General features: G+C 41.1%; 2 protein-coding genes across 3 annotated transcripts in view; both read left to right on the top strand.

Annotated features, from left to right (window-relative positions):
- LOC134843582 (ankyrin repeat and SOCS box protein 8-like) overlaps nt 1-24,491 on the top strand; it is a 349,755-nt gene extending 325,264 nt beyond the window's left edge. Inside the window, exons 2-5 of the mRNA XM_063859725.1 lie at nt 20,032-20,217; nt 22,570-22,674; nt 23,335-23,501; nt 23,892-24,491. Coding sequence (XP_063715795.1) covers nt 20,125-20,217; nt 22,570-22,674; nt 23,335-23,501; nt 23,892-24,411 — 885 coding nt within the window. The 5' untranslated portion in view covers nt 20,032-20,124 and the 3' untranslated portion in view covers nt 24,412-24,491. The remainder of the gene's footprint in view (nt 1-20,031; nt 20,218-22,569; nt 22,675-23,334; nt 23,502-23,891) is intronic.
- On the top strand, nt 10,961-19,827 carry LOC134843579 (nucleolar protein 10-like). Of its 2 annotated transcripts, XM_063859718.1 has the most exons (14): nt 10,961-11,129; nt 11,322-11,466; nt 11,567-11,682; nt 12,434-12,639; nt 12,870-13,016; nt 13,814-13,886; nt 14,220-14,501; nt 14,796-14,940; nt 15,330-15,490; nt 15,944-16,012; nt 16,353-16,607; nt 17,393-17,715; nt 19,054-19,162; nt 19,431-19,827. In XM_063859718.1, exons 1-14 carry the CDS (start codon nt 11,064-11,066, stop codon nt 19,473-19,475), a joined length of 2,142 nt encoding a protein of 713 aa, XP_063715788.1. In that variant the 5' UTR covers nt 10,961-11,063; the 3' UTR covers nt 19,476-19,827. The 2 variants fall into 2 exon arrangements, with proteins under 2 accessions (XP_063715788.1, XP_063715789.1); XM_063859719.1 differs by lacking the exons at nt 10,961-11,129; nt 11,322-11,466; nt 11,567-11,682 and adding an exon at nt 11,759-12,212.
- Nucleotides 24,492-26,804: the final 2,313 nt, after the last annotated feature.

Below are 26,804 nucleotides of genomic sequence, written 5' to 3'. Positions count from 1 at the left end.
CATGCTTTTAAGGAAGTTCCATTTGAATTGTTTTTAGTGGAATGAAAATGATAAGATTTTAACCATACTGGTAAAAGGGGGTTTCTAGGTTAGGAACATGACATATTAAGTCTTAATATGGTTTCTGTTTTCAGATCAAGTTTGATAAACAAAGATTGAAAATCCAATTATACTCAAGCGAGAGACAGAAAGGGAAATCTTGATTGAACTAGCGATAATCGACACCTGCAGCAAGTATTTGCAAGGAGACATTTCTAGAGAATTCTTAAGTTGGTCATTTCTTGAGTCGGTAAGGTAATTCTTGAGTCGGTAAGGTAATTCTTGAGCTGGTTAATACTCGAACACATCCCGAAATCACAGAAAATGGCAGACAGGTTCTGGAAATCCATGCCCGCGGCCCTGAAGAAGCCCACTCTCGATGAGCTGTACAGACACCTGAGGGACCTAGATTATACCCAGATAGATGAGAGAATGGCGGTAATGCTGAATGCCATCCTCCAGTTGGAAGAACAGGGTGAGTGCAGGGAGTCTGCGACGGAGGCTGTCTTGATGGTCGGCTACACCACCGAGGGAATATCAAATCAGGAACAGACCAGATGGTTGTCTTGGAATGTGGATGGAAGAGTAAGGGGCTTTGACTTGGCAAGGAATCCTGGCCTGAGTAACAATACCGAATATGGCGCAGGAGAATTCCCGCTACCCACTAGGCCATCAGCAAGATCGACAGGCCAGAGCTCGAGTAAGGTGCCATCGATGACGCGAGCGCAACAGACGACTGAGGCATATCCGGATCTTGGTGTTCTAAAGAAAGAGCTCGAGAAGACGCAGAGGGAAAGGAACAAGGCGAACCTCGCTCTGGATCAGGCTAAGCTGGATCGGGAAAAGGCTCAGCTGGAAAGGGACCAGGCGGTCAACGAACGAGATCAAACTCTGAGGTTGCTTGAGATGCTGCGGGCTGAACATCAGCAGGAACTAAGGGTGCGGGAGAATGCCGCGAATTGTGAACAACTGAAGTCGGAGTTGGAGAGAATAGAACAACGACAACGCGAACTTGACGCACAGAACGGAGCCAGGCCAAAGGAGCGAGTGGTTATCAGCTCGAGGCCAGAGTCACGCATGGAAGTGGATGAAGCCCCCAGGGCAAGAGGACGGTTCAACCTTGACCGCGAGGCCCGAGAACACATGAGTGAAGGGTTGGAAGTCTGGATACCGAATGAAGCAACGTCCTCCTTGCGTAGCTTAGAGACGCAACCCATACGCCCACTGATGGATGTGGTACTGCCGGGATATACCCCAACCTCGACCTCGAGTGACAGTCAGGTGAGCGGCGGCTCATCGCGTCTGAAGGAGCTGGGCGAGAAATTGCGGCAGAGAAGTCGTGAAAGTTCGGCAAGACCAGAGCTTCCCCCAACTTGGAGGGAACAGCCGGTCAGGAGCGTCGTGATCTCGAGTTACAAGAAAAACACAGAGAAGAGGTACCACAGGCACAATCGGCTGGATTGGAATGCGGAACAGAAAGCCAGGAGGGATTGCTTTCATGATGCACCCTGGGTGGAATATCTTGCGCCACCCCGTGTGCCAGAAGGCGCGGTCCACCTAATTATAGGGGACAGCCTAGTGCGGGTGTTGACCCGGATCCAATCGCACTGGCAGACAGGAGTCTTGAGTTTCGCTGGAGCTGCCACGCCACAGATGTTGGCAACGCTTGAGATGCTAGGGATGACTAAAGTGTACACGGTGACCCTGATGATCGGGACGAATGATGTGTCAAGGGGAGAAGCGAGGAAAATAACGAGGCTGCACGACAAGATGAGCTGCCTTCTTGAGGAGCTGAGGATCCAGATGGACCCCATCCTGTTGACAGTATGTACTGTCCCTTATAACATGAAAATCGATCAGCACGCCTTGGAAATGAACGAGAAGGTGCAGAACCTAAACAGGGTGATCCGAGAAATCCACCGGAAGAGTGTGCTCCCCGTCGGACTGTTGGACGTGGCGGAGCGCATGGAGCAAGCGGGATTCCCTGAGGACACCTCCAATGATGGAATCCACTTCGATAGACCGAGGGGAGCAGAGTGGCTGAATGACGTCTTTCAAGGACACATAAATGCGCTAGAGGCGGATCTGCTAGAGACGGCCCAATTCACCTTAGGGCGACCTCCGAACCCACCATTCCTTGCCTCGAGGGCCTTGTGTGGTCGCTTGGGACCGAGGGTCGACACTAGAGACGGCTCAAGGAGCAACCAGGCCAGATTGCCAAGTGCCACGCCAATGGAGTCTGAGGAGGTGACGTCATCAACGCCTCCAGGTTCGGCAATATCCTCAGTAGTAGTGGCAGAGAGCAAGCGGGTGGAAAGGCCTATGGAAACCGCTCGCTTGAGATATCCAGAGAAGGTGAAAGGGCTGAACCTAGAAGGTTTGGAATGCAGGCGAGAATTGGCGGAGACTCTGGGTATTGAACGGGTGTCGCACGAAGACTTGAGCAGACATCATTGCGTGGACTGGTTGAAGGCTCATGAGACGCACTTCTCGAGAGCAAAACTGATGGAGACCGCGGACTTGACTGGAATTCCCACGAAAGCGATCATGGGACCCATCAACTATAGACCTCTCAAGCTGCTGGGGAGTCCTGGACTCACAGCAGAACCCCCCAAACACCGAACGAGCATCGCCAGGATCAGATTGGCGACCCCGGCACAGTTGAGGGTGGTGGACAAGCTGCTGAATCCGGGGGTAATGGAATTGCCAGATGCCGCTTACGAAGGCTCGAAATTGGCGAAAGATCCCAGATACGGGAAGCCCTGTGGGAGCACCCAGCTGGCCAAGACTTTGGCAGTTTACGATAGAGCAGATCCAGCTGCTGCGAGGGTAGTCATTGTGGCGGGATCAGACTTCGAAGGAACGTCTCCTAAGCTGTTTTGGACGGAGACTCTGATATATTCTTTGCCAGGGGCCGAACTAAACCAGATGTTAACTCTAGTGGTGGCAATAAAGTCGGAGATGCCCTGTGAGCCTGAGCTGCTATTGCTTGCAGGAATGAATGATCACCTGAACGCGGCGAGACTTCTTGAGCAGCTGAAGGGCAGTGAACCGACATCGAAGAAGATATGGGAAGCCATTCAGACGTTGTTTGCGGCGATGAATGAGGTGCAAGAGAATGTTGTCTCGAGATTTGGATCCAAGACGAAAGTGGTGTTCACTACATCCCCTGGATACGCGAACATGCCACTCGCCCTACAATTCGTGTATGCGGTCTTGATCCTAATAGCAGAGGGAAACGAATGGCGGATTCTAATGGCAGCCCCCAATTGGGAATTGGAGCCATCGAACCTGAGGCTCCGCAAGTCAGAATTGGCAGCGGCATGGGCGGACATATCTCATGCACTGAGGGGCTTTTACGGATTAGTCGACATCCTGATCGTATTGGACGAGGTGCTCTTGCTAGAGATATCGAACTTTGCCAGGCAACTCAAGTTCAGCCCAGTCATCGGGGACGATCACCCGGCGATAAACCAATTGACGGCCAGCTTGTGGTTTTGGAGCATGGAGGTGAAGATCACAGGTTCCACCGGCAAGTCTAGAGGTCCGAGCAACGAGAGAAAAATGTGGCCAAAACGGAGAAGCAATTAGAGTCGATGGCATATCGTCTGACGCAAGAGAATGGCTGGTGGCCATTTTTGACACAAAGGCTGGAGAACGCCACGAATAAGACGAGGGAGGAAGCACCGCCCCTCGTGAAACAAGTCTGGAGTTTTCTGGAGAAACAACTGGAGCTGGCCGAAGGAAGAGAGATGACGGTGGCTAGATTTTTCTCGGCAGCCAATGAAGTGACGATTGGAGGGTTCTGGAGAGAGCACGCAGAGGGTGAGCTGAGGACTAGAAGGGATCATGAGATTCTTAAGTTCTTGAGTCCTTGCTGGGGGAAAGAATTCATGGCAGGAATGTTTGGCACCACAGCGACTATCTTTGGAGCCTTCGTGCAGGAGATACTGGGCATGCCCATCAGCCTGCTGTTGGCTTTATATCTGGTCTACCCTAGATACTTGTTCAACATGGGCCCAGCGTACATGTTTAGCCGAGGAGTAGAGACACTTCGGGTTGATGGGTATCTGGCACTAGTACTCTTGACCCATGGGGAATTGGTGTCGTTTCATCGATTGATGGAATATGGGGAGCCCCTGTCAATGGGGAAGGTCCACTCGAGTATCGAGACCTACTCCTACAAGTGTGCGGCGGGGTTGAAGACGCTGTTAGTGCAATACCTCATGATGCAGAATCGGCATATGACGGGTGAAGAGAAGAACCCAAAATCGAGAGAAGAATGGAAGAAGATGAATGGAGGGATGCCTCTGTTGACGGACCTGTGCCTGGCAATGAAGTCGGACCCGATGGGGATAATCCGGGGTCTAGAGGAAGTGGTAACCTGCATTTACGGTCCAGCAGTGACGTACGCATTCCCAGATCCCCTGGTAACAACATATCGTTACTCTGTAACGCACTTGAGTCTTATCAGCGTACTGGATGGGACGGCGCTCAATTGGTGTCAGCAGGTGGTGCTCAGGACACAAATGAGCAATACGGTACTCTTTGGAAAAGTGAAAGATGCCGAGTTGATAGTGTACAACTTCAGGGGACAGATGCAATGTAGAATGGGAGGCAAACGCGAGGGCCCCATCGAGGCATATCCCAAGTTCTGGAACTTGAACCCACTGACAGCAGACGGACGAAAGTTTTGAAAGGAAAGTTTTGCACTGGTTAAGAGGGAGCTGGAGGCCATAATGGAGAAAGAAATCCTGCCAGCCACCATGCCTGAGTTCCCGATAGTCAGGAGGATGACCTTGGGAATGAACAGCCCCTTAGTAGTTCCATCCATAATGGCGAGGATGACAACGGAGGAAATGCAGAAATACTTCACTGATGGCTGGGACCCACTGTTGGTCGGCTATACGGCGGCGGTTTACTTCCACACTAGCGAGGCGAAAATAAATTCGTGGACGACGCAAGCAAAAAAGATGAGAGGCTCGCAGCCCCCCGGAGAGCTCTTGAGCAGGAGGGACTTGAGAACATGCTACCAATATGGGATGATGGCAGGATGATCATGATGGAGGGGCATGTTGCATTAGTGGACGACATGAAATTCGCAACAAGAAAGTATAGGGCACCCTATGGCTTAGAACAGGTGGAAATGAGACAGGAGGGAAAAGAACTGGATGCAGCAGGTCAACTGTACGTGGCCCTGACGGAGTACAAGAGATTGGACCCGGCGACACCATCACCACTGTCAGTGGATACACCTGGAGACAAGAGGAGTGGACCCGTGGAAGACCGGTTCAAAAGAATTCCCGAGAGAAGAAGAACTGAGTCAGAAGAAGAGAGTATGGATGAAACTCTCAGCGAAGCCGGTGAGGACATGGAAGTGGGGAATACGCCTGAACCAAGACCATCAGGGGAGGAGCTCACCACTCAAGAGCTGTTGAAAGACTTGAGCGAGGAGAATTGGGCAGATACTGCCACTCCACCTCTGACCCCGTCTCCTCAGAAGAATCTAGAATTGCCATTGGCGAGCGAGACCTCCAACATGGGGTTGATACTCTTGAGCTCGGAGGAAAGGGAAAAGAATACTTTCGAAGGAAATAGGGACATGTTCCTGGGGTCTCTGAAGGACGATGCTTGGCAGGAGTTCTTGAAGGAATTCAATCAAGAAGTGGGCAGCGAGACGACGCTGGACAAATTCAAGGAGGAACTGTGGGACACAGTTGTGAAGTTTGGAGAACCGCTTCTGATAGGAACGGGCCTGGATGAGAAGGCGAGAAAGGAGCTGCTGAACAAGCTGATAGAGCTGAGGAATTCACGATCAAAGACTAGAGAAGAAAAATGTGAAGACAGCTCTACTCTAAAACAAAAAACTGTAGATAAAATAGTTGATGATATAAAAGGGGATAAGGTTGGGACAAGTAATATGATTAAAAGTACTAATATCCTTAAGGCTCGAGCAGGGGGAGGCAAGAGTTGGAAGGGTCGGAGGCAGACAGAGAGGTCGAATCAGTGATGATAACCACAACACCCTCAAGCAGAGATGTGAAGACTCGCAAGAGGAAGAGAGAAGTAGAGGGATTGAGTAGTCCTTCAGTGGATGCTGTCTCAGAAGGAAACTTGAGAGAGACGGCGCCCATGGTTTTGGCGCGATGCAAGACGGCGGCATACAAGAGCAACGCGGGGCTCAGAGGACCACTCGAAGTAGAGAGGGAAATAGAGGCTTCCACCAGTTCGACATCGGAGGAAGACTTCAAGCCCCAGAAGATAAACGTGAAGAGAGGTTCAACGAGCGGACAGACATGGGAAGTGGATGTCGGCAAGGAATGGGTCTCAAAGGGACACCAGGCCACGGGGAAACAAGTGACGAGTGATCCACTGGAGAGGAGCAAGACGAGGAACACCTCCCGGACATGGTGGGTGGCCCTCGAGACATTGAAGGAAATGGAAGACTGCTTGAAGAAGTTGGACAGTGGAGTAGCTCGCAAACGACGCAATTGGGCCACCCAGCAAAAGGCTGAGGTCAACAAGATAGAATTGGCGAATCAGCTGAAGAGGTCCTGGCAGAACTTGTTGAAGGATCATTTTGAAGAGGCAATGAGGACACCCTCATCAGCACCGCCATTGATGGCGAATCCCTTCGTTAGAACCGCAGGACAATTGATGTTCACCTGGAGTCTGGTGGGAATAGAGTTGGAGACATTGACCTCGTATGACAGGTTCAAGTTGGGAAGCAAGAAGCTAGATGTGTATCAAGCACTGATGCAACACATGGCCAGGGATAATTCAGGCTTGAGCCTGGCTAGGAGGAAGGATGCCACATGTTTCTTGAGATGGATAATGTCAATGATGTCTGACAGCACCATCTTGGCGTGCCACCAAAGAGCAAGCGGAAGTAAAACCGTGGAGAAAAGAGTCTCAACGATCATCTTAAACGTATATCAGAGTACTGGAATAGAAAAGGAAGATGGTTCCAGACTATCCCTAGAGAACCACAGAAAGCTGGACGAGGTACGGAGATTTTATAATAAAAAGTTCGAAGAAGAACATGATGTTCACCGTAACCTGGCCTCGCCAGAGCAGTACTCGAGACTCAGTGAGAAAGGGGAATACCAATACGTGTCGGGAGTGATGGGGATAGCCTACAACCCCTTCTTAGACTCAGAAACTGGAGGTGCTCACAGGAACCACGAGGTAGCGGAGCTACTGAAGTTTTGGACAGAAAGAATAGTAGAAATAGACGCGGTGGAGAAAGAGAGGCCGAGCCTGGGCCTGATTCTTGAGAAAACACCGGAGGTGGTGAGCATACCGCGCTCGAACAAGAGAGTTGAAGTGAACGTGGGTGATGGCAATGGCTTGTTGATCACGAACTTGGGAGTGGTATGGAAGTTACTAAGACCCTCCTGGTGCCCACACCCCCACGCGAGCCTGATCGAGGAAACCACCGAGCGAGTGAGGTTAGCACCAACGGAAGATGAAGATTTGGCAAAGTTGAGTGTGGTGCACAAACTAATCTCACCTCAGATGCAGGAGTCAGGCGAAAAGACGAACAATCTCGGGTCAGCAAAGAAGATGGAGCCGGGTAGCTGTCTGGATTCGACGTGTGGGAATGGAGAGCACACCTGCGATGGACGGTCATGTGTCAGGATACTGTCCTTTCAAAAAGAAGATCTGGTTACTTGGTTTGAAGACATCACGGAAAGGGAGAAAAGTGAAGTGCAAATAGTAGCGGAGTGTTACGCGAGAACTACGGTGAATATAGCGACAGCTCTCGGATTCTTCTCGAGAATGTGTAGTCTGCAATCACTGGAGAGGATAGAGTCTGAACACCATTTAGTGACGGCGTTGAGCGTGGAATCATGGCCTGGGGTGTTGCAGGTGACCCAAAAGCACATCCGGAGCTGGAAGGTTGGTCTCGAGGCGGAGATGGGGTTTCCCATGAGCGAAGCTTATGGCCTGCCATTGAACGCAAAATCCCTGATAGGGTCAATGATGGCTAATTTGTGCGGAAGCCACTACCCACTGCACATGGCGATGGTGGAAGCATCCAGCCAGAGAGTATTGGTGGACAAGGCCTTCTCAGTGCCCAAGTGCGTGAGGTTGGCTCGGATATCGCATCACTCGCACAAGTTGTTGAGGAAAATCAGAGGGACAGTACCGAAAGAGTTGAGAGACGACTTGAGTGAAATCTGGGGAGAAGAGCTTTTGAAGTTGGATGGTGAGAACACAAGCGATCACGAGAGACAAAACGTGATCGGAAAACCTGTGGGGGTGCTCCAAACATGGAAGAGAACGACACGATGCATGAGAAAATGATGGAGCTTGAGCCTCTCTTGGAAGCCTCGGGGGAGCGTAACCTCAGGAGCATTGAGATCACCCATGGAGAATGCCCATGCCACTGTTTGGCACAAACGGTGTGGTATCCAGATCACAAGAACCTCTGCCTGGTGTGGGATATGGAAGAAATTCGGTCGATCGGATTACCGGATCACCGGCAGAAGGTGACGCTCTTAGTAGTGAGTACGTTGCTGGCTCTGAGATGGATAGAAGAGAATATAACGAAGTATCGGGAAGTGAAGACGCCAACGGCTGAGTCAATATATGCGATAGACTATAGCAGGAGACTCGAGTTGTTTGAGACTGCATGCAAAGTATTCGCCATACCAACGGAAGTCAGACACGTATGGAGCCGCTTGAGGTACTTTCCATGGTTTCGAGCGACAATGACAACGAAAGATCACATGAGAAAGCATCAAAAGGAGTATCGACAGTTCCAGGCCGAGATTGGGCCGGAAGCTTTCAAGAGACCCCTGTTAACCCATCGAAATGCGATCACGACAGGATGGAAGAGAGTGGGTAAAATGTCTAGAGACAATACCAAAGCGAGGGAATCGATGCTGGAGGAGGACTTGGCGAAGAACGTGAGCTTGACCTTGCACAATTCCTTTTGTTTGAACCGGCAATCTAGGGTGAAGGCACTACCCAACCAGGCAAAGAGGTTGCAGGAGCAAAGGGAATGGATGCAATCCTATGAACAGCTGAAGGCTTGGGAGGAGATCGTGATTAGCTCCGATGATAAAGAAAAACTGTTGAGACAGTTTGCCGTGTCTAGTACTTCAGGGTGCGGCACCTCCAAGGCGAAGAGTGCGAGATTAGCGGATGGTTCGAATGGATCTTGAGTCTTGAGAGGGAAGGTGGCTTGAGTGTGGATCCGGGTGAAACCTGGGTTCACGAAAAAGAAATTTTAACGAATCAGATATTGTTATTAATATGCTATATTTACTATATAAATCAAAATGCTGCAAGACAATTTCCTGATTGAATGGGACAAAAGAAATTTTAAATAATTGGCTTGAAAAGCGAGAATTCAAGGGTGCAGGTGTGTGCAGATTTTAATTGCTGTTTAGCGATAGTGTGAAAATTTTACATGGCCGTGAATTTTGGGGTGTAGATAAGCTTAAGTCTGCTGCAAACTTCTGTAAATGACCACTGGCACTGTACTTTGAGCAACACTCGGTTTTTGGGACTCACTGGCAGACGATAGCACGCGATGAGGACATCGATCTTGAGTCCGGGGAGTATGTGCCAGTCGGTCATAATTGGAAGTTTGACTTTGAGAAAAACAAGTACGCTTAATTTTGGAGTGAAATTTGATTTTTCAAAAATTCGAATGGAGCCTGTCATGCACGATTTTCTCGCGACAACTGAAAACCGAAAAAGAGAAATCAGAACAATCGAGTAACAAACGCGGGAAAGTTGCCAGATAAAACAGTGGGAAATTGCTATTCGCAATTTCCTTCACAATAAAACTAGAGTAGAGCTGTCCCATCTGAAACAGAGACAAGCGTATTCCCGAGAACTGGACTATCATTACTCGATTGGATTGTTATTCGAACTGGACTAGAGTGAACCTTCGGTGGAAAGGTGGACAGCTTGAGTGTCCCAATGGTTCACGAGAAACTATATTCTAGAGTTAAAACTTGTCCTTGTTATTGAAACTGATAAACATTAAACTCATTTAGTTACATTATTTAATTCTCGAGTTGCTGACCGACTTAATTACTCCCAGTTCTTGAGCGTGCTACGATGTGAGTACTTAATTTAAATTTCTAGAGTGTGTTTTATGATTGTTATGTTGAGGTAAGGCGAGTTTTAGGTTGATCCATCTGAAATGGATCAAAGTTCCACTGTCTAATAAAAAATAACTTAACGGATTGTTCCGACCCGGTTTTTAACGGCGTTCATGTATTTTGGGTATCTAGAGACCTAAGTATGGGGACGTTCTTATTTCTAGAGTGGGGGGATATTTTGGTAGTAGCCTTTAAGCTGTAACGGGTCGTAGTCTCATGTCACAAGCGAACCGAATTGGCTCCGACTGATTTGAGGTAGAAAAACACAAGAGATAGTGTCCCTGACTCTTGAGCCAATGGTTATAGGGCCTATTTTTCTTAAGCCTCATGTGTGACTACAGTAGACGAATGTTACATAATAAGGTTCTCAATCAAAGAAAAGTCGAATTTTTTAACCAAACTGTAAAATTCGTGAGCTGGGAACAATAATCTCATTCGAGCTCAGCAGTTCCAGTGGCCCACCATGTTTTTTTGAACCAGGCACTTGTCACACAACACATAATTTCAATAAGTTTATCATAACATATTGTAACCCGTATCGACTTTAATTGAAAAGAACTCAAACACTTGTCATTTTCTTTTATCATTATCACTTCCATATCTTGAAAACTCCAAGGATTTTGACTGGAATACGCGATGAAGGGACTCCTGACTGTAACCTCGGTTACTATGATACTTTTGACCTTCTGATTACCAAAAAAAATCTATCTTTGACGTACTTATCACGTAGGTTCAAATGTTAATTTTAAAATCGGTCGTTGATTTTCTTCTTTGCCATGGTCTTCTTTTTTTAGATGAGTTTGCCATCTAATTGAGACTAGCAGACTTTTCTTGTCTGCTTTTCTTTTGTCATTGTTTTTTTGAGTTCGTTTCTGGCGCTGAGGTCATCGTATAGAAAATATGCAAGTGTCCTTGGCAAATGATGTGAAGGTTTACAATTTGACCGCCGGAAAAGCGGTACCCGAGGTTAGCAAAAATAGCTCTTTTAGTATTAGAATATCAGTTTTCAGGTGACTCCCAGGTTCCTGCAAGTGCGGTTCAACGTTGTTTTGTTTACCCTATATATATTTATTCTGGAATTGGCCGCCTATAAATTCTTACTGCTTGCTTGTGAAAACTGAAATGAACCAAAGGTGTTATCGTTTATCTATCCTTTAGTGGCTGGAAGACCGTAAACGACGCAGAGCAATCGCGCAGGATGTTGAGCTGCAGCAAAGAGTGCAACTACTGCAAGGCTTTGACATGCCAACGGTGTCTAATACAGTGAAAGTGTCCTCAGATGGACAGTATGTCTTCGCTTCAGGTTTGAAACCCTAGTTTGATGGATCGTGGCAACGAGAACATTCCAAAAACTTTTAAAACATTGAGCGTCATTAAATTATTTCTACTTTGTTCTGTTTTAGGAACCTACAAGCCGACGATGAAGTGCTTTGATGTACAGCAATTAGCTATGAAGTTTGAGAGGTGTTTTGACAGCGAAATCGTGAATTTTTTGTCGCTAGCTGAAGACTACACAAAGGTACTCCGTGATGGCACATTATTATAAGTAACTGTTATAAGGAGTGGCGTTGTCGCATTGGCTTCTAATTTATCAGATTTTTGACAGTTTTTGCCAATCAGGCATTTGTATCATTTTGTGAAGACTTTCTGTAATTTTTTTTTGTCAGAATACCTTGCCATTTATTCGTAATATGGGAAGAATAATGTGAATTCAGACACATTTAAAAAACAATATGGACCAAGTCCGAGGAATATTTCAAGAATAGCACCAAATTTATATAAAAAATTATTTTAAATGCTATTTAAAAAACAGTCAAGATTCAATCTTGGTTATCGCCGAAAGTCGGCACCAACCGGGTCGTCAACTTCAACAGCAAGAGTTTCGCGCCCACACGTGGCTGTTCCACGCTGTACAGCAATGCCAAATCTCTGCCGCCCTTATTGTCTGCTGTTAACCATCTAGAAGTGGACTATGTTAACACATTTTCAGAAGAATGAATATTCCTGAAGATGCAACTTTATGTTGCGAAAGCGCTTGAAGCTTTTAAGGTACGCGTTGATTTTACGTGCATGTTCAATTGCTTTTTATAAAGCTCAGTGTATCAGTACCCAGACCTCCAAGAGTTTCAATCGCAATCGGTTGGAAGGTGTACGTTGCTGATATCTCTTCGTATTTGGCGCGTTTTCGTGATTCGGCTGCATCTGCCACAGTAATATTATTTTTTGTACGCACATGTATGCACTACATTTAAATAAATTGTTCTTTTCAGTTGGTGTTTTTGCACGAGGACAGATTCGTTGAGTTTCACAACCAGGGTGGCAAATACTACAGAATGCGCGTGCCGAGGTTCGGCCGTGACCTTTGCTACAACAGACTCAACTGTGACCTGATAGTCGTGGGCAACAGCAGTGATATATATCGTATTAATTTGGAGCAGGGCAGATTCCTCTCTCCATACACCAGTGCTCGAGCTAGGTAAAAATCAAATTTAACTTTCCTGATTTTAAAATTTTCGTTACCTTACGACAGCCAAATCCCGTTACAGTTTTTCTCGTTACAGACTTCCTTAACAGAATAGTCAAAGTTAGTCAAGCAGGAACTTGAAAATTTATTTGCATATTTTTTCTTCATTAGGAATTAGTTTTGAGAAAACCTGTCTCAAACGTTTGTTTTCTATTTGTCTGATCTTCGACTTGAAATTTTAGCGGCTTCAACACCTGTGTTATCAACGATTACCACCAGCTGTTGGCCGTCGGCTCTCAAGAGGGAACAGTCGAATGTTGGGATCCGAGGACAAGGAAAAGTGTGGGAAACCTGAACGCTGCCTGCTTCGTAGATTCAAATAGCTCAAAGTGAACACTCAATTTTTTTCTCAAATGCGTTATTGTTAACCTGCTCTTCGCTCTTTATTTCAACAGATTATCTAATTTTAAGCGTTTAGAATTTATACACCGGAAAGGTAGTTGAGACTCTTGATGATTTTTTTTCGTTTTTTTTTTCAGGAAAAGTCTGTTTTTTTTTCAGGCTGAAATTTACTTTTTCGCGTTTTGACTTTTGATTCCTTTCTAGGTTCACTTCATTTCCATTGTCAAAAGGAAGGCTAATCCCTCAATCGAACAGCAAAAGTGTACGAAAAACGTGATAGACTTCTGCTTTCGAAAGTGGATTTTAATGCTCAAATTTTTTTTATGGCAACTGTTTTTTGTCCTGAAACTGAACCTCATCTAAGACAAATGTCTGAATTTTTTGGTATATTTAGTTCACAATTTGCATTTTAATGACTTCTCATTTTCTGTCATCTGGCTTCCATGCTGTTTATTTTTTTATGCCAAGTGATGTGATACTTCGCTTTGAGTCCGTTTTGGAATATGAAAAAGCCGAAAGGTGGTGTAATATGATGTTAGTAACCTAAGTAAGTACAATGAGTACTAATTCAATTGGTAATGGTTAAAACAAAGCGCAAAGGTTATGAAGCAAGCACATTATGAAATTAGTGCAGAATGTTCTTGAAGTAGGGAAAGATTATCATTTTTTTGTTGGTGTTTAATTTTTTTTGTTTCAAATGATATATTGGCAGCTGCACGTGTTAAGCAGCAGCGACTTGTTTCCGTTTAATGATTGCTCATCTCACTGTGTTCATTTGTTTCAGATTATCTCCGGAAACCACGTGTCTTAGATACAATGGAGGTCTCTCATTGGCTGTCGGCACATCAACCGGCCAGGTTGGTTTGTTTTAAAAGTAACATTGAACAGACTGTAAATAATTCTGAGAAAATGTCGCCTTTGTTCTGAAACATTTTACGGGATGATTGTGGAGTTCTGACGTTTGAATCTGAAAGTAGTTTTTCTAACGGATCTCAAATTTTTACCTCAAAAAAGCCCTCGGACTTATAAATGAATTATGCATAAATAAAAGTCATGAGTAGTTGGAAGGCTTACGATTTCAAGATACGAAACTGGACCCTTGATCATAAAGGACAATGTTTCCAGTTTGTAATCTAATGCAACAGCGAACTAATCTTAGTGGCAAAAATAAAAAATCTGAATTGCTTCAGGTGATGTTGTTTGATATTCGATCGAATAAACCGACCCTGGTGAAGGACCACCACTACGAGTTCCCAATCCACTCGATCCAATTCCTCACAGACACGGACGAGAACCGACTGGTGCTCTCCTGTGACAAGAAAGGAGTGAAGGCCTGGCATCAGGAGTCGGGGGATCTGGTCACGGCGATAGAGCCGAGTGACTGTGAAATCAATCACATGCAGTTATACCCTAGTTCTGGACTGGTGTTCCTAGCAGCGGAGACCCAGAAAATACACGCATATTTTGTTCCAGTATGTTGCTTTTTATGCTTGAATGTTTTAAATACTGAAGTATAACTGATCTAAATTCTCTCTTTCGTCGAATTTATCGATGAATTTTTTTTCGGTTCAGCTCAATCACGTTTAAATTTGATCGTACAGAAAGTTTTTTTTTCAATTTGCACAAGTAAAGCTTGAGTGATCAAGTGTCAATTTACGCAGTAAAGATACTTATATTGGTCGATATAGTAAAAAACATCAAACCAGCAGTTCGATCAATTGTTTTTCGCAAGATTTGTGAAATGCAAGTTGTGCATCTGCGTTTAGACCCTTGGTCCTGCCCCTAAGTGGTGTTCGTTTCTGGAGAATCTGACTGAAGAAATGGAGGAAGAGAGGAGCAATGTGGTCTACGATGACTTCAAGTTCGTCACTAGATCAGAGCTGGACAGCATCGGACTCACACACCTCATAGGTAAGCAGAAATGAAAAACAGCTCGAGTAGATATAGTTTTAAACTAAGTATCGAGCAATTCCGATTCGGTTTAATAACGTTACGCAATAAATTGTTGTGGAATGATTCGTTATTCTTTTTCTGTAAGTCGGTTTTTGGATCCTAAATTACAAGGTGAGCTACCGAAAACGGGTGGGAGAACTTATTCGATTTCAATCCATCCTATAACCGACTTTTTTTTGAGAAGAATCAAAGTGGTTTTTACCTGACTGCAAATTGCGGTCGTAGACACATCAGCGGCTTTATTGGGAAATCTTTTGCAGCTGTTCGAATAGCAGTGTTCGTTCTGGTAAAAGGAGACTTATATGGGTTTGATTTAATGCTTGATATTTTGTTTTATGATTGATTAGGCACGAGTAAGCTGCGAGCGTACATGCACGGCTACTTTGTCAATGTGCAACTTTACAGTCGGGCCAAACAGGAGAGTGAGCCATTCGCGTTTGAACAGTTCAAGCAGAAGAAGATCAAAGAGGACATGGACAGGGAGAGACATGACAGAGTACAGCTGGAGGTAAGCGAAGAGAGAGTTTTGATAGGTCGACAAAAGTTTCACGCATTCGATCTTTCGTGCATGATGGACGAAGTATCGAATGCGTGAAAATTTAGTCAGCCAATCAGAACTCGTTGCTCATAAAGCAAATTAACCTCTTCGGATTGGAATGAACGTTGACACTTTTTCAACTGTCTGTTGGCTAGGTTATTTATATATATTAGCGTACTCAACTTATACCTGAACTTAATGAAAAAAAGAATAAATCCGAAATTCTTTAAACTGCTGGCAATTTTTTTGACTCATTCAAAGTTTTTTTTCGCGTTCAGCTGAAATCTGAGAACTAATTTAAAATAGCAGTGTTTGAAATATTGACGGTTTTCTTCAATGAGAAAGAATTCAACTTTTCCCATTTTATAGGCGGTGTTCGCTTGGTTGACGTAAAAGTGGTTCACTATGAAGTTGTCATTTCAGAAGCTACCAAGCGTGAACAGAGAGACAGCTGTGCGTCTGAAGATAGAGAAACAGAGAGGCAAGGCAAAGGTAAGCGAACTGCAATAAAAATAGGACTTGAGTTTTTTTTGTCTTCAGGTCACAAGTGTTTTGGGGGTTTGTTAATTTTAATTGTTTTCAATGATTTGGTGACCAGAATAAACGCCGCTTTAAGTATTTCGCTCGAAAATTCTGCTAGTTTTTATACCCACTAAGAAACTCAACTCTACTTTGAGAGACTGAATTTTACGTAAAGCTTGATAGAGGTCATAAAAGGCATTTACAGTTTTCTTTTTATTCGAGTTCGTTGAGGCGTTTCTGATTTTAATGGCTTTTCTCACTGTGATAGTTTTTGAACTAGAAAAATAAGTGATCGCTGTCTCTTTTTTAGTCGAAGAGGGAGGCGGAGGCACTGCTGACAGATGAGAGATTCGCACCCAAGTTGTTCGGAGATGCAGACATGCAGATGGATCTGGACAAGGAGGACGTGGACACTATGAACCCCAGCACTCTGGCCAGAATGGTGGCACTGCAGCCGGCCATACAACAGGCCACACAACTCATGCGCAGAGAAGAACAACAAATCCATAGGAGGCAGAAAAATGAGGCGGGCGAAGACAAAGACGATGAAAATGTGCATATTGAGGTAAAAGAGTCAATTTGTCAGACGATTTTTTTGGTTTTAATGTAAGGTTTTTGAGAGGTGGGTTTGGTAGTCAATTTTCAGGTCCAAAACCAAACAGTTTAGAAAAGCTATAGATATTTGCGCTGCCGGGAATTTTTCGATGACTGGGGGTAGTATTTAAAATTTTGTAAACTCCAGAAATTTTTCACTTTCTCTGGGTAAGCCGATTAAATATTCCCGAGCCCTCACAAAACTCAATGAAGACCTTATTTCCATTATAAAAAAATGCGACGAAGTAAAGTTCGCCTTTAGAAAAATACTGTTCGTCGGCCAAAAATGCTTGTAGTATTAATGTACAATAGGTGGGACTTGCGTGGTGAGGGTGTCCGCCTTTCCTCCCAAACTGCTTCTGGTTTTGAGTTATTTATTTTAAAACGGTTTTGAGGAGAAAAAATTGCCTTTTTTGGTGCTCGCTTTTCGTAGTGGCTAGTACATAATAGCGCAGAAGACATGTCAAAAGTATTTGGTCTATCAACGATAAATAAATGCCACAAACTAGTAGGAATGGGGATGTTTCCTTAAAAAAAGAGGAGAAAAACGTTCAAAAAACTACTTGAGGACAGTCAGGGGATTATGAATTTGACAAACAGTTTCGCTGCTGCTGTTCGTCGTGTTAAATTGCAGTAAAGCTTAGTAAATATACCATTTAAACAATTTGAGATGTGGCCTTGAAATACAGCCCGCATTAAAAATCCTAGTTTATTTTCGTTTTTTTTTTTTCAATTCAAGAAATCCTTACTTTGTAGGCTTCCAAATCAGATCTATCTTCGAACGAGGAAGAAGCAGCGTCCAGTGACAGTGACGAAGGCAATGAAGTTAAACACTTAAAGAAACTGGTTCGCACTAGTGCGAAGGCAAACAAATTGAAGTCCTCAGATAGCAAACAGCAATCGAAGTCAAAGGCACCGCCAGTATCTAGATTGGAGCCAATGGGCGGAGAAAGTCCTCCCGATTCTAGAGATGAGCAGCAAAGGAATTCTAAAGTGGAAATGGTAGTAGGGTCAAGTGTGGCTGAGAGAGATTTCGTTGTGCCTGTTCGGTCGAAGCTGTCACTGAAAAACTTCAACGCGTAAGATAGACTTTTTGAACAGTTTGACGATTTTTTAAAATTTTTGCTCTCGTCCCTCTGACTTTCATTTTTATGTGATAATTTACGTGCAATTTTAAGATTTTCTTTTAAGTTCACTTCAAGTGGAAAAAGGCAATTGGTCCAGTTTTCTCAAATTAGGTTGATTTTATTGCCCATGAGATAGCAAGTGTTGAACGAAAAAAAAAATTCGCATTCATATTTCAGTTTTTTTAGGTGCAAGGTTTCTGATTTTTCTTGAATGAAAGTTCGTGGAATTAGTTGGTGTGTTTAAGGATTGAGCAGTTTTATTTGAAGTCAAGACAGTTTGATGACATAGCGTATTGTTTTGATATGTCAACTTTTTCGAAAAAAAACTGATTGTTTTGTTGACTGTTTTGTCTACGAAGATATGCGGCGAGTGTCGCACGAGATTCAGTAGTGTGTTTTTTTCCCGGTGAATTTTAAGAAAAAATCGAATTTGTTTTTTTATTTCCTCACGTGCATTTTTGAGTTTTTCAGACATTTTGCAATTTATTTGTGAAAATTGCTTGAAACTTCAGCTGTCATTTTTTTTCTTCATTTTTTTTTCATTTCGATCTCAATTTATAGCAAAGGTTCCTCTTCATTTTTTAGCCAATTGTTTGGTTCCAAGATTTTGAAAGTTTTTGAGTACATTTAGGAACTTTAAGCTCTCGATTTTTTTACCAATTTTTTTTTGTCATGAGAAAGGAAAGAAAGGAGTTTATGTAGCCTGAATCTGTCTCATGTTTTAGGACATTGATTTTTAAAACAGTTTCAATAATTTTTTTCAGCCTACGATTTTTTCAACAGAATTTGTTTAAGTATTTCACTTTTAGTTTGAGACACGTTATTTTTCGATTTTAGCATCTCATTAAAAGTCCATGAACGTAGTTCAGACTCTTATATAGGTCGCGATGATTTTTTTTTGTAGAAAGTCTTGAAATTTGTTCACGCTCAAATTTACTTTTTCGCGGTTTGACTTGATTTTTGTTTAAGTTCAGTTCATTTCCTTTGTTAAAAAGCAGGCAAACTCCACTATTGAACAGCAAAAGTGTAAAGGTCACGAAAAACATGATCGACTTCTACTTTCTAAAATGGAATTTTATTGTGAGTTTCCCCATCGAAAGAAAAATTTTACCTTTTGATCCAGTTTTTTAACCGAAGATAAATTGGTTTAACTTTATCAAAAAATTGTCATAAACTCCTCTTGAAATTCAAAGAGCTTCAAGAACATCTATTTTTTTCGAAACTGATTTTGTGAGGTAGTTTTTAGCGACTGATTTTGTGAGGTTGTTTTTGACATGAGGTTGTTTTTAGCGAAAGCAGTGCTTTGAGCGAAAGACTAGAAGACAACGAGACCTTTTCCAAACAGGTGGACATCGGAATAAACAGAAGCCAGTCAGCTTCTTTTCAAGTGGCCACCAAAGTAAGTTAATTGGCTTCTGACTAAATTATTGACTACTTGAATGAGTCAACTTGGACATGATTTCCTGCTAAATTTTTATCACCTTAGAAAACTGCTATCATTTGAAAGTTTAAAAATATAACAAACTTTTTGACCAGATGCATGAATTCTTGTTTATGGCTCAAAAATTTGTCAAACTGCAATTTCATTGCAATTTTAAAGTTTGGTAGGTGTTACTAAACGTCAGGACGGTAAATTCAAAGTGTGCTCTTAACAGAAATTATTTCAGCCGAAGGTTGACAAAAAAGGCAAAAAGAGATCTAGACGGGGCTAGGAGTTAAAACAATTGCAAAGTCAGGAGAAATGAGTTAACAAACAAGACTTCAGCTTCGGGCGATAAAGAAAAGGGTAGCGAAAGCAGAATATTAATTAAGAAACAGAACGGAGCTCGAAAAGAAGTTAAGCAGAAAATAAACATGCGACTGTGTTGTACACGAATCCGCGGTTAGAGGTCAAACTGTGATGAAACTACTAGAATTGCAACTGCGATGATCCATATTTTGACACTAATTTGTAAACTTCGTTTCAATTAAATTGAGCGCTGGATTGTTTTAGACTTAGATTTGAGGAAACCAAAAGCATCAAATTGCGTTCTCAAATGTTTGCAAATTAAAATTATAACGTCGTTTCTGTTTCAAAAACTTGCTTTATATGGGGAACTTATTACCCTTGCGATAAGCAAGAGAATTGCAACTGGATACCAGACTTTCTTCCCATTAAAAACTTTGTTCTCTCTACTCTTCAGGCGGGCTCCTCGCGTTGCCTCATAAAGTGTCAATGAACGAATTGAAAAGTGTCATTTCTTTTGAAATATAACTCGAATGAATTTCAGGTTTGCATGCAATTAGGCTTTTCTGTCTCAACTATCCAGTTGATCACGCGAAGGTAGTGTTTGAGCGCTGTGATGAGCAATCGAGACCATCATGTTCCGTGCATTTGAAAAGACCCAGAACGAGTTCAGACGCAGAGATCGATTTATGCGCTTCATCGTCGAGCAAAATGCAGACAAAGTCAAGGTAAAAGCTTTGATCGGGTATCATTTAAGTTTGTTACTATAGTGGACAAAATAAAACGAAAAATCAAGTTCTAGTTCTGTTAAATGCCTTTATTCTAATTTAAGGATAATTTTACATACGACTGCATATCATGTGAATTTCTGCTCTTAAAATCTTAATTTTTGATTTGAAGCTTTTACTAGTTTATTCTGCGTCTAAAATGCCAGTGTTCCTTATTTGTAATTGTATTTTCCAACGGTGTGAAATTGTATGGATCAACGGAGTTGACGAAAGTTGTCACATTCATCATGCAATTTTCTCATTTTAAATGCTTCACATCGCAGGATCAATTTTATCTACTCACATTATGCAAAAATTGGTCAGTCCCATAGGAAATTTATTACAAATGGTTAAGTTGTCATTTTCAGTCCCTGAATAAACTGGTAAGAGCTTGAAATCAAAAATCAAAACTTTTGGAGATAGTAGTATTTACGATAAAATTCGGAGTAAATGTTATGCAAAATTGCACTTGAAATTAGACAATTCAGGAGTAAAAACGAGTTCGCGTTTAATTCTGGTTTAGTGTATTTGTTTTAAACCAATTGAACGAATATCTTCACGTTTAAGTCGTATTCTCTGCAATTTTGTGAGTTACAGGGCTGAATTTTAAGTGTTGGTGAAACTTTTCCAAAAAGATCAAGGTGGATCAAAATTTTAAAAATCTTGTTTTAGAAGTGTTATTTGGCCAGTAAGCAAACCTCGCTGGACAGATATTCTTGTTGTCGAAAAATCCCGTAAAATAGCATAAGGAGTTAAAATTAATTGCCTGGAAAATTGTTGTGGGAAGTCATTTAACTCGTTTTTTTTCCAAATACAGCACAAAAACAACAGTTAAAGACTTCAAAAGTTACTAAGCCCAACATTGCAAACCGGACTAAATTGATTTTGATATTCAAACTTTTCAAGGTTTTTGCAGCATATATCTGCAGGCTGAATTAATTTTTAATCCGACGTAACTGCTCATTGTTATCCTATGCATCAGCCGGTGTAATCAGGTTTCTGTAACAATGAAGCCTTTTTCTGACGCTAATATACTCATCGGGTTTTTTAAAAGAATCATCCGGATTTTAACGTCGGGACTAGCACCCTTTTCACTTCCATTATCTTTTATTTTTGCGCCGAGGATAAAACCACATTCATTGACTGTCCAGCTTCTGTAGTGGCTTGCAACAAGTAACCTCGAAAAAGCCCACATGTAGTCAAATTAAATACCCAATTCAGAAGTACAAAGATCAGTAAAAATATCTATTAAAATTTGTTATCTTTGATGGCTATGTAATAGCATGTGTTTTGAAATTTGATTACTAAAAATTTAACACATTTGATGCAGTTTTCATTGATTGAACCTGAGAAAGCTATTTTTCATTTTATCTTTTCGACAATTTTCCAAATCAATCTTTCTGGCATTTTTTTGAATGCAAAGTTTGTGTTTTGTGCATTTTAAGATCCATTTTGCCTCTTTTTCGATTGTCTGGTTTTTTAAGCGTCAGTGGCACAGTTGTGTAGGGCAGTCAACTAGAAAACTTGAGTGTCCGAAGACTAAGCTTCAATTCCCGAAGAGAACATTTATTTTTCAAATTTACAAGTTTTTTCATTTTCTCTTTTTGAAACTTTTATAGATGCTTCGTGGCGTTTTTATGAGCAATGAACGTCGTCAGTACCATTATATAGGTCTTGTGATTTTTCTTGTGTTTATTGGCTGAAATTTATTTTTTCGGTTTGACTTTAGATTTCTTTTTAGGTTAACTTCATTTCGTTTGTTCAAAAGAAGGCAAACTCCACTATCGAATAACGAAAGTGTAAAAGTCACGAAAAACGTGATCAACTTCTAATTTCGAAAATGGAATTTAATTTAAATAAGTTTAATCCCAGCGAAACTCAAGTTTAACCTTTCTGATCCTGTTTTCTGAAGTTGGGTTTATTTTATCAAAAAAGCACCATTCATTAATTGTTCCTGATATCAAAGAGCTTAAGGACATAAATATATATATTTTTAAAATTCGAAAGTTTGAATTTTGAACTTTTTCAAACAAGAAATCAGTTTTTCTTCTTTTTCCTATTGTTCTTTACTCTTTTCCAACTCTCAGTTGGCTAGGTTTCTAGCTTGTGTTTGCCGAGCGCGGCTCGCCTCGCCTGAATTAAAACAATTTTGTTGATAAATGTTTTCCTGAAAATTATTTTTCAATTGTTTTTGTCAGTTCGTGATATTTTGTGTCGCCATTGATGCGCAGCTCTGTTGTGTTTATCTGCTTCGCGTCTGTGTAATTTTATAATTTATGGGAAGTTTGCAACATTATCAATGTCTTGTTTCAGTGGTGTCTGGAGGAGCAGTCTGTTGACGTGAATCAGTCGCACGGAGTGCTCAATCCACTGCACTTGGCTGTGCTAACAGAGAATCTACACATTGTGCGGCTCCTGGTCAGTTATCAATTTGACTTTTTCAACTATAAAAAGGGGGGGGGGGCATGGGGCAGTGGAGGATGAGTTGTTTCGAAATGTTTTTTTTTTTAAAATGGTGGAACGCGTGATGTTACAATTATCGGTGTGAAGAATAAATTTGTTCAGAGTAATAATTAATGTGCTCACTTATGCTGAATTTCAGTATAATTTTGAATTATTTTTTCGAATTTGGAACACAAATGTGAGAGAATTAAATAAATAGTCATCAAAGCTAATAGCTTTTTTATTGTCATTAACTAAGAAAATAGCGCTACTGCAAAATAATATTAGTAATTACTTGCAAAAGGGTATTAATTTTTTGTCTTGCGTCATCCGGAAATTCAAAAAAAAACAGATTGGAACTCAATTATAGTAATCTATCCCTTTGCACAGACTCTATGCCAAAGGAGAGATCGAAATGCAGAACTTAAAATTTCTAGTCAACTACCGCTGCTTATCGCGCAATTGTATTTAAATTGTAAACCATTTTCCGTTAAGCAACCTTATCCTCATTCGTTATTAATGTAAGCATTCGAGATTGCGAAGTAGCTTGAGTAGGGTAGGGGCCTTATAGTTATTTTTTTCTACCAACGTTCTTCGACTGTATGTACTCAGGCAATTTTTTTTCTAAATTCAAAGGTGAGCCACGGAGCAAATGTGAATTCAGTGGATTCGTATAACATGGCTCCCCTGCATTACGCGGCCAGAAGAAATAATGTTCAAGTGGCTTCTCTCCTACTGGGAAATGGAGCTGACCCAAACGCAAGAGATGCGCAAGGGAAGACGCCGCTACATTTAGCCATCAAGTGAGCAGAGATAAAGAAAAAATCAAAATCAAGTTTTATTCTCAAGGCACAGACAATGAGACTAAGCGAGGATATGTTAAGACTTATTATCGATGCTGACAAATTATTCGAGAAGGGAAATTGCGGGCTTTTTATCCTTGCTGAAATTTGATGAGGAATTTTTCAAGAAAAAATCATTATCATTTTGATTCAAGGTCCTAATTTATTGGACAAACATTTTTCTGTTTCAAGCAGCCACACGGATCATCAAATTACTTTACAAGGCAATCTAGATCTGCGTAGTTTCGCAGTAGAAGGCCAGGGCTAATGAGAAACTCATTTCCGTACTAATTTACAAAATGCAGTATTTTTTCATTGCACTATTTTTCAAAGTTATTTATGTTAATGCAGATCCCAGAAGCAAGACTTGGTGGAACTATTGTTGGCGGATTCGGAAATTGAAATAAACTCTCAAGACGCGTTCGGAGAAACGCCTCTGCATATGTCGATGCGCAACCCTAACTACGCAATCATCAGACTCCTTATCACTCACAATGCAGACGCCAATTTGAGATCCAGTTCCGGTAGGATTGCGCTCGAGGATTTGGTTTTCAAAATGAAAACTGATTTGGACCTTGTAGTCAAACCTGGACACGAAAAACAGCTTGAAAGTTGCCTGAAGATGTTGATTAGGGTATCCAGCCGATACAACACGACGCAGAATTATTCAGACATTCCGTTCGCTCTGGGCATCATTTTGAACACGGATCTACAAGTAGAGCTTAGTAGGAATTACCCTTGTGGACTGAAACTAGAAAGTTACGGTCGTGTTAGGAAATGTTTTCGCAGTGGATGTAGATTAGAAGAAAGTTTTAAAAAACTGGCTGTGCCTGAAACTCTAAAACTGTTCTGCTTATTAGATGATTTATAATTAATTGGGTGCGAGAATTGAACTAAATAATTTTATTGTATAGATTAGTTAAAGTGAATCAAATTCAAGGTTTTTCTTTTCGCTAAAATCCAATGTTTATAAGCCTACTTATTCGTCTTGTTAACAGAAATGAACTTAGTGAAGTCTTGGTGATTTTTTTGCTAGTTTTTTTTTCAGGAAAAAAATCTAAAATTTGTTCTCGCTAAAATTTGATTTTTTTTGCGGTTTGACTTGATTTTTTTCTAAGTGCAGTTTATTTTCTTTGTGAAAAGGAAGGCAACCTCCACTATCTAACATCAAAAAAAGAATGGTCCCAAAAAACGTGATCGACTTCTATGTATTCATCTAATTTTCTGTATTCATTTATGTATTCATCTATGTATTCATCTAATTTATGTATTCATCTAATTTTCTCAAATTGGGTTGATTTTATCAAAAAAGCGTCAATCATAAAACGTTCATGAAATTCTAAGAGATTTATGGACATTTCGTTTTTCGTTGAAATACGAAAGTTAATTAGAAACTTCATTCAAATTTTAGACAGCTGCCTAATTCTCAAGGATATTACTGAATTTTTTGGAAACGTTTTAAAAACAACGTCAATTCGATTTTTTTTCAATTATGAATGTTGTTGATGAAAGGCAAAATCTATACGGTTTTTCTGCAAAGAGGCTTTGATTTTGTTAACGCATGATTTAATGGCATGATTTTCCAACTCAGTTTCCAAGCGGACATATATCTCAATGCTTTTTGAAAAAGAAAAGCCTCTCAAATGCTTTAAGTGTCAATCAACAAAAAGAAGGTACTTATTGGGGTCGTTTTTTTCAGAAAATATAATTGTTTCCACGTTCAAAAGTATTTTTTTTGCAGTTCGATCAATCCAAATTCATCTGCTAAATTGAAAGCAAACTATGCTCTCCAACAACGGAATTTCAAATGAAGAGCTTAAAATAAGATAAAAATTCTGATTAAAAATTTGATTCAAGGTTTCGAAGTCATCAGAAGAAAAAAAAATTATGCATTGATTCAGTTTTTTTATCGAAAAGGCCGGTATTGAGAGGTTTTAAGAAGATAAAAGGTCTAAAGTTAAAATCGTTCAAAAAATAAACTTTTGTTCATTTCAGTTCATTACTCTTGCGATAAGCAAGGGTGTTGCAGCCGGGTACTAAACTTTTTCCCCATAAACAACTTTGCGCACAGAATAGTCAAATGGTGAATTTTGAAACAGCTAAATTAATAGCATGGTTGTAGTGTATGAACTACATACATGTAACTTGGGTAAACGTTAAGAGTTGAAAATAAATATTTTTATCTGCGCCATAAAATGTTTAGGTTGATTTTCGGCATTATTAAATGAAAAAGGTCAAACTCTACCAGAAAAATTTGAAAAATCTAAATCGCTCTTCTAAGGTTTTCCACAAAAAAAATATACAAAATAAAATTGAACCATTGTCTAAAATTTTATGAATAATTTTTAGTTTTCGACTTTTTAATTCGTTCATAATTATTGGGCGGAGCCTCGATGAATATGCTAGCAACAATTTAAGGCTGTATATTAATTTTTTGTTTGTTAGATTTTTCCTTCCTGAACTATTCGTAATTTTTTTATGATGGTAGTAATTTTACAACTTGGTTTGTTAAAATTCATTTGTTTTTGTTTTTTCTTTGACTTGATAAGTTTCAACATCAATTATAGCGGCTTAGTGACCTCGTTTTGGGTCTGGATAACTTTTGAGATGTTTTATTTTTAAAACTATTTTCAATTTTTTTTCCATTTTTTTCTGCTGGATAAGTTTTTGCCTCTATTTTATTTGCTTAGTCTTCCCAAATTGATTAAAATGAAGAGCGAATAAAGAGGTTGAAGGGGACTCATGGGGTCTCAAGTCTTAGTGAATGTTTTTTCAGATTAAAGGGTTTCCGCTAGAGTTTTTTCGTCTTTTTACTCCTAGGTAAATTTTTTTCGATCAATATTACTTCGACATTTTTTGTCTTTGTATGTTTTTTTCAAAACTTACTTTATTTAAATTAGATAAATTTCGAAATTCAACAGTTTTGAACTTTTTTCATTATTTACGGCTTTCTCCAGTTGACGACTTCCTCTTTCCTTAATTGGAGATGGGATCAGCCGGAAACCCCCTCGCAATAGATATAAGCTAAATTAGCGCTAACAAAATACACATATGTTGAGAAACTTGATCAGTTTTTGCTCACTTGTTAGAAAAAACTTTAAAATTTGCTCACAAATTAAAATGTTTGATTGTTTTCTGCATCTTGTCAAAAAATTAACAGTTTTCACATTTTTTTGAACAAAATGAAACGTTTTTAGCGTCTTATTACATAAATGAAACATTTTTCGCATCTTTTTAAAAAAAAAATTGAAACACATTTTGTAC

Source organism: Symsagittifera roscoffensis, chromosome 4, assembly GCF_963678635.1.
Source record: "Symsagittifera roscoffensis chromosome 4, txSymRosc1.1, whole genome shotgun sequence".
Classification (NCBI taxonomy): Eukaryota; Metazoa; Xenacoelomorpha; order Acoela; family Convolutidae; genus Symsagittifera; species Symsagittifera roscoffensis.
This window is presented reverse-complemented; position numbering and strand designations above follow the sequence as displayed.